General features: G+C 50.9%; 9 protein-coding genes across 9 annotated transcripts, besides 19 other annotated features; all 9 read left to right on the top strand.

Moving 5' to 3' along the window:
- Positions 1–795: a sequence feature (heterozygous, Esmeraldo-like haplotype).
- Tc00.1047053509213.10 (hypothetical protein, conserved) lies at positions 1–1,221 on the top strand (the record flags this gene model as incomplete). Its single annotated transcript, XM_808531.1, has 1 exon — positions 1–1,221. A coding segment is annotated over one exon (1,221 nt), but the record flags the coding sequence as incomplete, so codon positions are not given.
- Positions 796–858: a sequence feature (areas merged during assembly that could not be assigned to a particular haplotype. This can correspond to areas where the two haplotypes were merged or to regions with more than two copies in the genome that were merged during assembly.).
- Positions 859–1,312: a sequence feature (heterozygous, non-Esmeraldo-like haplotype).
- Positions 1,313–2,098: a sequence feature (areas merged during assembly that could not be assigned to a particular haplotype. This can correspond to areas where the two haplotypes were merged or to regions with more than two copies in the genome that were merged during assembly.).
- Positions 1,359–1,427: a sequence feature (T-rich).
- Tc00.1047053509213.20 (hypothetical protein, conserved) lies at positions 1,513–2,580 on the top strand (the record flags this gene model as incomplete). The annotated part of the gene is made up of 1 exon (XM_808532.1): positions 1,513–2,580. One exon carries the CDS (start codon positions 1,513–1,515, stop codon positions 2,578–2,580), a length of 1,068 nt encoding a protein of 355 aa, XP_813625.1.
- Positions 2,099–12,089: a sequence feature (heterozygous, non-Esmeraldo-like haplotype).
- Positions 2,708–2,741: a microsatellite.
- On the top strand, positions 2,875–3,732 carry Tc00.1047053509213.30 (hypothetical protein, conserved; the record flags this gene model as incomplete). Its single annotated transcript, XM_808533.1, has 1 exon — positions 2,875–3,732. The coding sequence occupies one exon, from the start codon at positions 2,875–2,877 to the stop codon at positions 3,730–3,732; it is 858 nt and encodes a 285-aa protein (XP_813626.1).
- Tc00.1047053509213.40 (hypothetical protein, conserved) lies at positions 3,880–6,126 on the top strand (the record flags this gene model as incomplete). The annotated part of the gene is made up of 1 exon (XM_808534.1): positions 3,880–6,126. The coding sequence occupies one exon, from the start codon at positions 3,880–3,882 to the stop codon at positions 6,124–6,126; it is 2,247 nt and encodes a 748-aa protein (XP_813627.1).
- Positions 3,938–3,968: a microsatellite.
- Positions 6,144–6,196: a sequence feature (A-rich).
- Positions 6,211–6,259: a sequence feature (AT_rich).
- Positions 6,631–6,666: a microsatellite.
- On the top strand, positions 6,849–7,469 carry Tc00.1047053509213.50 (hypothetical protein, conserved; the record flags this gene model as incomplete). Its single annotated transcript, XM_808535.1, has 1 exon — positions 6,849–7,469. The coding sequence occupies one exon, from the start codon at positions 6,849–6,851 to the stop codon at positions 7,467–7,469; it is 621 nt and encodes a 206-aa protein (XP_813628.1).
- Positions 7,505–7,535: a sequence feature (AT_rich).
- Positions 7,556–7,585: a microsatellite.
- Positions 7,674–7,696: a microsatellite.
- Positions 7,988–8,010: a microsatellite.
- Tc00.1047053509213.60 (hypothetical protein, conserved) lies at positions 8,067–8,795 on the top strand (the record flags this gene model as incomplete). Its single annotated transcript, XM_808536.1, has 1 exon — positions 8,067–8,795. One exon carries the CDS (start codon positions 8,067–8,069, stop codon positions 8,793–8,795), a length of 729 nt encoding a protein of 242 aa, XP_813629.1.
- On the top strand, positions 9,011–9,745 carry Tc00.1047053509213.70 (ribulose-5-phosphate 3-epimerase, putative; the record flags this gene model as incomplete). Its single annotated transcript, XM_808537.1, has 1 exon — positions 9,011–9,745. The coding sequence occupies one exon, from the start codon at positions 9,011–9,013 to the stop codon at positions 9,743–9,745; it is 735 nt and encodes a 244-aa protein (XP_813630.1).
- Positions 9,780–9,803: a microsatellite.
- Positions 10,085–10,112: a sequence feature (AT_rich).
- Tc00.1047053509213.80 (hypothetical protein, conserved) lies at positions 10,257–11,345 on the top strand (the record flags this gene model as incomplete). Its single annotated transcript, XM_808538.1, has 1 exon — positions 10,257–11,345. The coding sequence occupies one exon, from the start codon at positions 10,257–10,259 to the stop codon at positions 11,343–11,345; it is 1,089 nt and encodes a 362-aa protein (XP_813631.1).
- Tc00.1047053509213.90 (hypothetical protein, conserved) lies at positions 11,571–12,854 on the top strand (the record flags this gene model as incomplete). The annotated part of the gene is made up of 1 exon (XM_808539.1): positions 11,571–12,854. The coding sequence occupies one exon, from the start codon at positions 11,571–11,573 to the stop codon at positions 12,852–12,854; it is 1,284 nt and encodes a 427-aa protein (XP_813632.1).
- Positions 12,090–12,854: a sequence feature (areas merged during assembly that could not be assigned to a particular haplotype. This can correspond to areas where the two haplotypes were merged or to regions with more than two copies in the genome that were merged during assembly.).
- Positions 12,855–13,075: part of a sequence feature (heterozygous, non-Esmeraldo-like haplotype) that runs on past the window's edge.

Consider the following 13,075-nt stretch of genomic DNA (forward strand, 5'->3'; position numbering starts at 1 on the left):
CTTGCCGTGTGGCGCACCACCGCAGTTGAGGACGTCGCCGTGTCGGGGTCGCATACATTGCTTTTGACACGCATGTTGGTACAGGCCGGCAAGTGGCGAGAGGCGAAGCACGTCGTTATGAGTGATGCAGCGAGCGTGTGCCCTCAGCGTCTCTCCGCGAGGCTGCTGGCGATGCTGGCGGCGATGACAGATGCCAACGGCTGGAGCGAGGCGTGCCAATTGTTGCAGGATGGCCAGATTTGTCTTGAGAAGCACGGCAGCGAGCAGCGCTCCACTCTCCAGTCCGAGGTGGTGAGACTTGCAGAGTCCTTTGAGCGTTGCGTCGTTCCGCACATTCCCGCATCTCAGCAGGAGCCTTGGGTGAGGCTTGCTTGCGAGATGCGCCGTGATGATCTCCAGAACCGGCAGCGCCCTTCCTTGGAGGAAACGCGCGGCGGGGATACTGCGGCTGATGCTGCGGCGTTGACGAACAACGAGGAGCTCCTTCATATTTATCGCAGTCCAAAAAGTCGATCCTCGTGGACGCGGGCGCTTCAAACGCTTTTGTCCATGCATCACCCCAATGCCGCCTCGGTGAACATCACTTTGGGGATACTGAGCCGGCAAGGACGTCAGCGCGAGGCAGTTGATGTGATCACAAAATTTATGGTTTCACGTGAGATTCATCCAACGGCGGTGACGGTGAAGACAATAACGGAGGCTGCGAATACCATGCGTTCAGGGAAGTTGTGTCATCTGATTCTTTCCACACCAGCGCTGCGGGATCAGATAACCCCTTCTTCCGCGGTCCCATTGGTTCGTACGCTGCAACGAATAGGAGACTGGAGGAGTTGTCTCAGTTGGTGGGACTCCCTCTTGCCCACTACCGAATCTTCGGTTCCTCCGTCCAATCACGGTGGCAAGGCCGAGTTGCGGCGAAATCTAAGGCTGAGCAGTTATGTTGCCGTCTGCGTGGCTCAGGGCGGACGGTGGTCGGAGGCCCTTGCAGCCATGAGGGACGCGAGCGCGCATGATCCGTCGCTTGCTGTCCTCTTTGCCCTGCGTGCATTACGTGTTGCGGGGGCATGGAAGGCTGCGTTGAGTGTATTTCATTGCAAAAAACATGTCTGGGAAAACTCATCGGTGGATCTGCAAGTAAGAGAAGTAATGACACGGCAGAACGCGGAAAGTTGGGTTCCACTTGACAAGCTTCAGACCCTTCGATCTCTCTATGGGGCGTGAAGGTAACGCGAGGTGGGACCCATCATACATCTCCCAACATCGCCCCTCCACATACTCAAACTATCAAATGGGATATATATATCTGCTCCTATCCATCTCCCTATTGTCGTTGCATGAGCTGCATGTCACCACGCATGTTTTTTTTTTCATTTATTTATTTTTTTTGCTGTTCTTTTTATCCTCTCTTTCCTTTTTTTTTCTTTTTTACTAATTTGAGAGGGAAGAGGCCCATTATTGATTATCGCGGGGGAGGAGACAGGAGAGGGAGTATTTGACGCCTGGGTGTTGGTGATGACAGGTAAAGGACAAGAAAAACGGGTTTCTTTCGCCCACGAGTTGGTGACAGAAATGTGGACCGCAGGCATTAGCGGCTCTGGGAGCGCAGATCCACGTGACGATTGCAGAACGCCCTTAGATGTGTTCTTGTTTAAAAACGGTTGTTTAGTTCATCAAATTGTAGACTCTCTGCGCCTCGAGCTCGAGCTGCCGCTTGTGTTACGCTACCGCGTGGTGGATTACGTGTGGCAGCAGTGTTACCGTACTGTTCTCCCCGACGGCGCGGAATTGCCACGTCGTCCTCCCAACGTCGTGTGCACCCCGGAAGAAGAGGCGCGGGTGGCGCGGGTGGATGCAAACATCTCATCAACGTCGCTTCGGCTCATGGACGGTGTGAGCCTACACAGCTTGAGGACGATAGCGGAGACCGCCCTTGTGTTGCATCCGTATTCGAGGCGACTTGACCCGGTGACACGCCCCATTCTTGCTTTTCTCCGGCGCAACTGCACGCTGCAATTGAGCCGGCGACAAAACTCCCTGGTTGGCCTTCTACCAAAGCTCATGGAGATTATTATTTTGCTGTGTCAGTGCCTCGAAAGCGGGGCGCAGGGTTTCTTGCGGCGGGAGGGGCGTAGCGATTTTCTTCACAACAGTCAAAGCGATGGCAGTCGTTCCTCGTCACTGTCGCTTCTCTCCGGCTCGTTTCGCGATGACGCTCGCCTTGCGAAAGCGATTGGTTTCTCCCACCGCTGCGCGTGGTGGCTGAGTCGTCTCCACCACCGCGCGACCTCCCGCCCACAACGTCTTTTTATGGATTTGAAGGAGTTGCTGCTCCGCCCGGGCCCGCTGTGCGACGTGAAGGGAATGTATCTTCAGTACATCGCACACCGCTTCTTTCCGGGGCTGCCGTTTCTCCAACGTCCACGTCTGTCGGCTGGCGGCGATGGTGAGAAGAACGAGGAGCTGTTTCAAGAAGACCCGCTCAAACACGATGAAGCGAGGGAATTGTGCGTGGCAAAGGAGCCTCTGGACTACGCCGGCGCCCCATTCGGCAAAAGACTCTCCTTGTGGCAAAACGGATAGCGTAAATATCGGTGACAATAAGAAAAGAGGCGGGATGTTTAGGAATTGGAGAAATTTTTCTTTTTTTTTCTTTTGTGTGCGTGTGCGTGCCTCTTTTTCCTGGGAAGGTGGGGGGTCAACACAAGCATTTCTCTCTTTTTCTTTTTCTTTTTTTTTTTTTTGCTGTTTTCCTTCTTATTCTCTATATCTCTCTTACTCTTTCTCTGACGCACCCATACGCCTTTTCTTTTTTAGAATCAAATACGTGTTTCTGTCAGCCCGCTGCGTCCCAGGAGAGGAGCACCTCTTCACTGCATGGAGAGGGACAACACGGGTGGCGTCGGCGGACCCGTCGATACCCCGCACGGTAGGGACAGTTCTGGAAGCAGCAGCGAGCCGCGCTCATTTGCCTCATCATCCACAGCCGATTTCTCCGCGAGAGGACGGCTGCCGGGCTCTCCCACGGCAACCTTCGCCTCAACGGAGGAGCAGGAACCGGAACAAGGTCATCAGCCACAATCTGCCGTTGACCTCTCCAGTCTGCGTGACGTCCTGCAACAGGTGTGGCGAATCCGCAAGGAGCTTCAGAAGGAAGAACTTCCGTGGATCAGGGATTTTTTTGACAGAGAGCAATTTTGTTTTCCGAAGAATTTTGGGGAAGTGGCTTCTCGTCTAAACCTCAACATTCCTTTTTTTGCCGCAAATTATGCCGTGATTTTCTACACCGTCACGCTGCCTTTTCTTATCTTTTATGACCCGCTGTTCTTCGTCCTTCTCTGTGTGTCCGCGTTGCTGGTGCACAGCATCCAGCTCTCCAGGAAGAAACGGTCGAGGTACGGAACAACGATGCGCATTGGTGGTATTTCGGTTCATTACCAGCGCCTTGCGGACATTTACTTCATTGCCTTGTTGCTTCTCTTTGTATTTGGAAATGGTCTTCGCACGGTAGGGCTCGTGCTACTGATCAACACTGTGCTTATTATCCCACATGCGTTGCTGCGACGGCCGACGTACTTTGACGACGAGGAGCTGGAGAAAATGCGCCCCAAAGTGGTGCAGTACATCATCACGTTGGTGCTCCTTCTGCTGGCATACCTGGAGTGCAAGGGATCCGGTGGGGGCTTCAAGGGTCACCATCGTAAGAAGGGGGGGAAAAAGAAGAAGCCCAACTGAAGAGAATCAGAAGTCTCTCAATTACTGTTGCCCCATGTCCACTGAGGGAAAACGAATGGAAAAAAATGATGAAAAGAAACAAAAGACCGAACTGCAAAGAAAAAAAAAAAAAGGAGAGAAATAACGGAATGAGAAGTTGGGTTTCCCATGGGGCTGTTTGCAGCTGCTTTGATCCATTTTTCGTTTTCGTTTTTCTCTCCGTCTCTTTTTCCTTTTTTTTTTTTTGTTTTTCTTTTCATTGGGGCATTGTCAGTGGTTTTGATCGAAAAGGTTGTCTGCGCTGTTATGTCCAAGAGCAGGCCACGCAAGCATCGCTGTGTCGCCCAGATGGAAGATGGCCTGACGGCATCCCAGAGGCTGCAACAGTGGGGCGCCGCAGCGGAACTGCTGTACGCACCGAACAGCCCGATTAATCAGCCCCCGTCGCCCAAGGAGCCGCACACCTTTCTCGTGGCCCGCCGCATCGCCACTGTGATGGCGCGCCTGAACGATCTTTGCCAAAAGGAATCGGAAGTTCTTCTGACACCGCGGGATGCTCTGCTTGAGCTGGCGGACATTGTTCGCTTTGCTCTTGTGTCATTTCACAAGGAAGTGGTCACAGGACAGTTGGACCGGGCGCAGGTAGCCTCCGTACTAGCGGAGTACGTTGCTCATCGAACGGCGCCCCAGGCGGGTATGGTGGAGGGACTTCATGTAATTGCGTGGGTGAGTATAAAACTCCGTGTGGAGCTGTTTCTTGAACAGTTACGCAGGCGTCTTAATATGGAATTGGAAAGCAGCCACAACAACCAGCGGACCGCCCAGCAAGTGGGCGCGTTGCGCACTACCCTTACGCTTCTGAATGACTTTGAATCGTTTTACGATAATATCCTTGTCACGTTTCCATGCGTTCAGCTCATGGACACCACTCCGGATGCGGCTGAACAGATGATGCCCATTCTTTCCCGTCAATACTACCAACTTGCCGACTGGGTAGTGCTGGTGGAGGTGAGTACCACGCAACCCCCCATCACGGAGACGTGGGTTCAGTCCGTTGACCGTGAGGCATCAACGGTGGTTCTGCGCCGCACGGACATCGCATCCCCATGGGGGCTTATCTTTAATCAATGCGGACAAATAGTGGACATTGACACCTCGCTTCGTAGCGTTTCTGAGGAAGGGGAAGAGTTGCATCGACTCCTTTGCTGCACTACAGAAGGGGCCAAAATAGTCGCCGTGAACTCGACGACAATTCCAGATATCTCGTCTGTTGGTGCGGAAGAAGTTTTGGAGATTTTTAAGAATGCCACCAAGTCGAATAAGCGTATCGCTATTCAATTGGCCAACGGTGCACTCAAACAGCCTTCTGTGCAGCAGTTGGCCTTTCTTTTGCCCAACCAAGGAGGTGAGGGCTCATCCGGGCAACGTGCAACGCTTGTCTTGCACCGCCCCGATCGAAGCATGCCGTGGGGGTGTGAGCTAACGGAAGAATTAATTGTAAGCGGTTTACCCAAGCGATGCACATCGGTAAGGGCAAGGAATTTCCTCGCAGACTACCGCGGACGTGTCGCTCTGATGGCGGTCAATGGGGTTGAGGTTACAACAGTCGCGCAGGCCGAGGCATTGTGTGCCCACACAGAGACGATTGTAATGAATTTTGTAGTTGTGGCCCCTTCCATGGCGGAACGGAGCAAAGGGTCCCTATCGGAGAAGGTGTCCTTGGCGCTCACTCAGGATCAGATTGAAAAGGTGAGGGAAAAACCACTTTTGGGTGAGAAGAGTGCCAAGCAATCTGGGGAAAGGAAAAAGAAGACAAAGAGCCAGCAACAAAGAAAACAGCACGAAAACGCCGAGGACCTGGATGCGAAGGCCGATGATGTGTACACTGCAGATGCGAATGAAGCAGAGGAATTGACGGCAGAGCCAGAGAAGCATGCGGAAGAAGATGATGTGAAGGAGACGTACCCAATGGTCGCCGACGATGAAGCCACACCGGACGACACATCAGGTATGGGGGGAAAGCTGCGGGAGGGCTCAAAGGAGACGGAGAGGCTGCCGGCAGCAGGCGAAACTCCTGAGCCTCTCGTGTTGCCCAACAATGTCACGATAGAGCTATTGACACCAGAGGAAATGGTGATACGCCGCGACTCCAATGAAGTAAAGTGGGGATTGTCGCTTGAGAGTAGTGGTGAGGGAGCGGAACGGATAATGCGTATAAGGGCGTTGCCTGATTTGCCATCGAAGCGCGACGCCAGGCGCAAGCATCCGTTCTACAAGAATTTCATGAAGCCGCCGGTGAAGACGGAGTGGCGCGTTCAAAGTGTTAACGGTGTTCCCAGTTTGAGGGCGGCCGAGATTTTTGACATCATGCGGCGCGCCCTCAGGATGCGCATCCAGTTCTTCAAGGGACGATAGCGTTGAATAGAGAAGGGAAAATAACAAAAAAAAAAGAAAAAACGAAGGAAAAAAAAAGAAAGAAAGAAAACGAAGAAATGTGGGAATTTAAAGAAAAAAAAAGAAAGAAATTATTTGAAAAAATTTAAAAAAAGAAAAAGGGGTAAAATCAGGGCCGTGTACACCGCCAGGTGGCAATGAAAGGTCAATAAAAAAAATAACAACAACCGGTGGGCTCAATGAAGGGCATACAGTTTATTGGATAGAGTGGGAAATGGATGCATGTGTCTGCTTTTGTGTGTGTTTGTGTGTGTGTCCCTGACTGAGAGAGAAACGTATATAAATATAAACATATATATATAGAGAGAGAGAGTTGGCCACAGTGGCCGCACAGCAAAAGGGAGAAAATGAAAGAGAGGGTGGGAGGGAGAGACTGCGGATAGAAGGCGAGTTTTGTAGGCTCGTCATATGCGAAAAGAGGTTTGATTCTTTTCTTTTATTGCAGTCCCTCTGTATCTTTCTTGCTGTGTGTGTGTGTGTGTGTGTGTGTGTGTGTGTGTGAAAGTCGCCTTTGTGACTGGCGTCGCGTTGCTTGTGTGCCTCCCCCGCGGTGTACGTCTTTCATTCCTTTTTTTTTTTTTGATTTCTTCTTTTTTGTTGCTGTTGGTTTTGCGTCCATACAGATACGCGTCATATTGCGTTGGATCTGTTGGAGGTAAAAAGATTAGGAATTGGGTAGTGTTATGATGCCTAATGTCCCCCCGCAGAGGAGCAACATGGCGTTTGTGGATGGCACCGCAGACGCCGTTGAGGTGGGCGTCAATGTGCCTGTGGGCACCGCAGTTCCCTCCTCACTCATTGGCAAGTTGCAGTATTACTACACATACGCAGTGAATGGAGGACGACGGCAACTGGCGATGGTGCGTCCGTGGAAGGAGTTTTTTGATCGGGAGTGTTTTTTGCCTCCGTCAGGCCTCAGCGAGTCTCTCAGCCGCCTCAACCGCAATATCAATCACTACTATCATAACTACATGATCATGGCAATGTTGTGCTCGTCGTATGTGCTGCTTCTGAACCCAGCGTTCTCTCTGTGCGTTGCTCTTACCTTGGCCATGTGGTGGTTTGTGGGTACAAAGCGGGTGGAGGCACTGGAGACGAACAGCAACCACTTCATTGTATTAAACCGCAAGATAACATTCTCACAGGCATATCTGTTTATTGCAATCTTTGCTGGTATTTCCTTTTTTATCACAAACGGTAGTTCAGTGGTGTTTTGGTTGGTTCTGTCTTCTGTAGGTGTTGTTGTGGTACATGCAGTCTTGCGCAAACCACAGATAGAGGAGCAACCCTTCTCCTTTGTTTAAACCCCGTTGCCACCGCAGCAGAGCCTGAATGAAACAATATATATATATTTAAAAAAAAAAAAAAAAGTGAGCTGATGGGACATCGTTATATACATACACATATATATATGTATATAATAACTGTGGGTGGGATATGTGGGGGAGAGAGTAGTATTTAAAAAAAAAAAAAAAGAAGTGAATAGAAGGAATGAGGGTGCAGTGTATTGTGTGTGCGTGTGTGTGTGTGTTCATTGGTGTTCTTCATGAAAGGCCAAATGAATTTTCAAATTTCTTTCTTTCTCTTATTTATCCCCCAGTACCGATTCAGGCACCGGAAAATTTTTACGCCCACTGTCCTTCTAAAGTGAAACCGTAGATTTACTGTGATGTTTGTTCTCCATGATTGGTAACAAATTTCCCTTTTAGATTCATGTTGTTCGGTTTGGACCACCTGTGGTTTGTGAGAGTATTGCATAAGGGGAGGAGGAAGTACACGAAATGGAGGGGTGATATGCTTTTTTCTTGTGTGTGTCTTCGTCTTCTTTTTTTTTTTTTTTTTTTTGAACGGGATGGTTGGGTGGATGTGTGTAGCGGGATTGGGGAAGGAAGGGAAGATTCATGGCTGCATTAGTGGTGGTGCAGCGCTTTCGCGAGTGTCAGAATCTTCTGGACACCATTGTGGCCAATCTAAGTGCCATCAGCAACCTGACATCGCAGCGGATAGTTGTGGAGGAAGCCATACGGCGCACTGGCTGTTCTGCAGCTTCCGCTACTGCCAATGATAACGCGTTGCGCTGCTGTACCGACCCACTCGGCATGCTTCTTGCCTTCCCGGAGTCTGCCGTTGAGCTAATCATTGCTCAGCACACAGAGGACGTGAGTGCGCTTCTTCGTTCCCTTGGCAAACTCCAGCAGATGTGGTGCAGCAAGCTGCAGCAAGCGAAGGAGGCGTCCCAGCAGCGGCAGCAGCAGGGCGCCTCTATGACAAAGGCGGCCGCATCTGCTCTATTCCAGGTGGGAGGGAGAGAATGCAAAGAGAAATCCACCCAGAGTCCGCAGGTGATGCTCGGGATGCATGCACTTTTGGCCGTTCTTGCGCGGATGCATGGCTGGTTGCAGGAGCTTATTCTTGCCCTCCGCGCCGATTTGGCAAATCCTCCACGAGCCGTGCAGCTGTCGCAGTGTCTGACGAGATATTTTTCGCAGATGGAAGGTGCAGGTTGCTGCACCGCCATCCTCGCGCTGGAAACTGCACTCGAGCAACTTCCGGAGCGTGTCCAGCGCGAATGGGAAGTCTGCAAGGCGCGGCACATGGTGGATGAAGCATGGATTTTACTTGCGAGCTGAGAGGAAAGGATGCGGCTCTGGTGTGGAGAGGAAGAAGGGAGAGACGTTGTTTGTATTGTGCCTCTATTCTTCCGTATCTCTTTTTGTTGTTGTTTTAACTTTTCCTCCTTCTCTTTTGAACACAAGCCTTGTGCTGTGGAATTCCCCCGCAGGGGTTTGGCTTTTCGTCCGAGAGTCCAATTTTATCTATTTCTTTTTTTCTCGAATTATTCAGCATGTTTGATCACCAGGACCGTGGCACGTGGCTGAGCGCTGACCGTCCCGATACGCTGCGGCCGATTATTGCTCCATCGATTCTTGCCTCAGATTTTGCACGACTACTTGATGAGTGCAAGGATGTCCTCTCGGTTGAAGGAGGTGCCTCGGAGTGGCTGCACGTGGACGTGATGGACGGGCACTTTGTTCCGAACATCTCCATCGGCATGTGTGTGGTAGAGGCCCTGCGGAAGCATTTGCAACACACCTTTCTGGATGTGCATTGCATGGTCAGTCACCCTGACAGGTGGGTGGACGAGATGGCAAAGGCCGGGGCCTCGCAGATGACATTTCACGTTGAGGCAGCGGAATGCCCAAAGGCAGTTGCACGTCACATACGCGCGGCTGGGATGCAGTGCGGAGTGGCGCTCAAACCGAAGACGCCGGCGAGTGCCGTGACCGAGCTCATCGAGGAGAAGTTGGTAGACATGGTGCTTGTTATGACTGTGGAGCCGGGATTTGGCGGTCAGTCGTTTATGCATGACATGATGCCGAAGGTCGCGGAACTGCGCCGGGCGTATCCCCATTTAAACATTCAAGTGGACGGGGGTCTGGGTGAAAAGACAATTGATGCGGCCGCAGAAGCAGGAGCGAACATCATTGTGGCCGGAACGTCCATTTTCAAGGCGGCTGTGAGAAGGCAGGTGACGGAGACGATGCGGAACGCAGTAAAGAAGTCTCTCACCCCAAAATAAATAGTATTGTTTCATACGTACGTGGATACAGCGAATCATTATTATTATTATTATTATTTTTCCTTTGATGCATGGATGCCTGCGTAAACAGGGGGTGAGAATTTAAAAAAAAAAATAAAGGAAAAGGGAAAGGGAAATTTTAATTGGAACAACGCGTCGTGTAAAATTCTGAGTCCTGAAGCGAGAAGGGCACCCCGAACCCGCGCGTTTGTGTTGATGCCAGACAAAGTATATGCACTTATACACTCACAAGGAATATATGAAGGAGGAGCCGACCAATACACACAAATTTATGCATGTGACTCTTCATTTTCACGTCTCTGTCTGTTTGTATGTGTGATTTTTTTATGTATTTATTTTTTTTTATGCTGAGTGAGTGAGTGGGGCTTTATTGTATTCTTCCTCCTGATCTCGTTTTTTGTTTTTTTTGTTTGGGCACCTGCATTTGAGGCGGGGTGGGGGGTGAGGGGAAAGGACAAAAGGAAGCAAAAAAAAAAAAAAAGGATCCCTCATGCAGGGGAATATCTTTGCACGCCTATTCGAACGCGTGGCGTCTGTGCCGCATCGAAACATTACATTTGTGCCGTATGGTGAGTGGTTTGGGCTCTACGTTCAAGCATTGAAGGGTGCGCAAAAGAGTGCAGTAACGTCAGGTGGCAAGGAGGAATTGCGTTTGGCGCGGCGTGCTCTGGATGTGGCTCTTTTGAGTAGTGTCTTCTCCCAAAAGTGGACAGATGTTATGCTTCCCAACGGGAGCAGCAGCACGACGACCACAGCATGGTGCCAGGAGAGCACGGAGGCGGGGTGGCTTCTTCCTTCAAGCACGATTCATCGACGGGAACTTTTGATGACATCCTTTCTTGTTGAGCCGTTGTTGGCTGGTCGAGCCATCGCCTCATGGACGGCGGCAGTGAGAAAAGGGGACGCCTTCCCCGCGACGGCAGGGGAGGGGGCAGCGGCACACGGGGAAGCACCAGCTCCCACGGGGATGGTAGTGATACCGTTCACAGCACTGTTCCAGCTAAGGTGGGAGGCTTATTTGTGTCATTCGACCTTTTCGGCGGGTGGGGAAGGGAAAAAAATACCGCAGAATTCTTTTTCCCTTCAGGAACGCAGTGCTCGTTTAACAGCTTTGCAATCCCTACACCACCTAATGGAGTTGCAGTCGGATAGTAAACGTAAGTCGCGTGTTCAATTTGTAGTTTGGAGTCCTGTCAATGAATTTGATGCCGTTATGCGTGTCTCTCAAGTACGTGCGGGTCTGCCAGAAGCCCTGAGGAGCCTCTTTTCCCTGACGCATGTCTGCGAGCAGGAATTGGTGCGGGTTGCCTATCTTGCGCATTACTTCAATTTTGCCACAAAGCGGACGCCATTGACGGTGTTAGCCCCGCAAATGCAAACCGCAAAGCTGCATCTGCTGGGATTAAAGAATTGTTGTGCAAAGAGTCAATTGAGGTTTGTGGAGGAGGGGGAGCAGCATCGCACTTGTGGTGACCCAAACGGTGTATCACTGCATCAACAAGCCGTGAGCAGATGTGGGAGGCTTGCACGGCGCATGTCGACGCGTGAAGAAAACCTGAGAAATATCCTTATTCCATGAACAAAGGGATGGGGAGAAGTGAAGACAAAAAAAAAAAAAAAGAAGTAATTGCTGTTATTGTGGCGTGAGCAAAGCGAGATGCAGTGGGGATTGTAAAAAGAAAAATGATTTTGTCCATTCATGTTTTCTTTTTGCGTGTGCCTTTCTCCCTTTTCTCTCTTATCGGTGTGAACTTGAAGTAGAGGTGGAAAAGTTGTGGAAGAAGGGAGGGGGTAAATAGCGTATATGACTGTGGAACAACTGGAGCAGCGGGTGACGTGCCTCTCGTGGAACAACGAAGGCACTAACCTTGCGGTGGGCTTGACGCATGGGTTCATCATTTACAGCACAGAATTACTTTTGAGTGAGGAGGGCTGGCTAAGTGAGGTTATTCGGCGCCCTGTTCTTGGTGGCGTGAGCATTGTGGCCCTACACGGGCAGGGTAATCTGGTGGTTTTGGTGGGGTGGGACTCCGGTCACCGCGACACCGTCACAATACTGGACCTCTCTGCAGATGACACGGTGAATGAAGACCTTTCGGTGTTGGCTCGTGTAAAGCTCTCTTCCGTAGTGTATGCGGTGTGTTTTCATCCCCGCATGCTGTTGGTGGGTATCCAAACAGGTCTCATATATCTTTTTGACCACGCGCTGCAAATGATTGAGTCGTTCCAGGCGTCGACCCCGGCATCGACCTCGCGTCAGAAGGGTGATACTTTGGCACTGGGTACCATGCTTGTAGAGAAAATGGCGTGTGGCATTTGCTACTCCCAATTGTATGGGGTCATTCTTGGCCCGACGACCGGCACTGTGCGCTGCATTTGTTATGCGAGTGAAAGGCATGTACAGTCTAGTTTGCTGCAAGAGCCATTTTCGGACCTTGGAAAGAAGCTTACACCCCAACTTACGGTCAACGTTGTGGAAGTTCACCGCAATGAAGTGGGATGCATCACGATCACCCCCGATGGAGTGCGGGCACTCACAGTGAGTGAGCGGGGGACATCCGTGAAATTACTCGATGTTGAAAATCATGTTGTTATTTGTCAGTTTTCCAGGGGAACGACACCCAACGCCGTTCATGCATTGGGGTTGCTTGTGTCCTCCACGGAGACCATAGCTGCCTGTATTTCTGGCGCAGGCACTTTTCACCTTTTTCACATTCGCACCGCCGACACTTTGGATGCTCGGGCTGTTGGGGTAGCCAATACGGATCCATGGGTCAGCGGCCATAGTTTTATGCGAGCATGGACGGATTACAGAAACAGTGTGTGTCCCAAGACGCGTCTAGTGATTCCAGAAGATGAGCTGTATGACACCCTTTGCAGAGAGGAAGACTGTGGAAAGTCCATATATAGTATGGTCCTTCGCCACGCTGCAAAAAAAGATTCCTGCGTGGCCCTTGTTGTTCAGCGATGTATGTCGCCTCAAGGGATAACGAGGAAAGCCCGGCTGCTTTCCGTACAAGTGGAGTTATCGGCAAAAGACAGTATGAAAATCTTGCGCAGTTTCTACTTTCCAAGGGACGAGTTATAATTTTAAAAAAAGCAGGGGCGGGTTATTGGTGGAGGGAAGGAAAACCCTTGCGTGTCTGGTGATTGACACTGTTGCTTCTTGCGTCTTATTGAATGAGTGTGTGTGTGCGTGCGTGTTTGCTTTTTTGTTGCTGTCGTTGTTGCTTTGCTCGTGCCCGATGTTTGTGCCCCTCCCCTGCTGAAGCCGCTGCGTGAAAGTGTGAGCGCAACGCGTGGGTGGAT

This window comes from Trypanosoma cruzi, genomic scaffold (genome assembly GCF_000209065.1).
Source record: "Trypanosoma cruzi strain CL Brener 1047053517173 genomic scaffold, whole genome shotgun sequence".
Lineage (NCBI taxonomy): Eukaryota > Euglenozoa > Kinetoplastea > Trypanosomatida > Trypanosomatidae > Trypanosoma > Trypanosoma cruzi.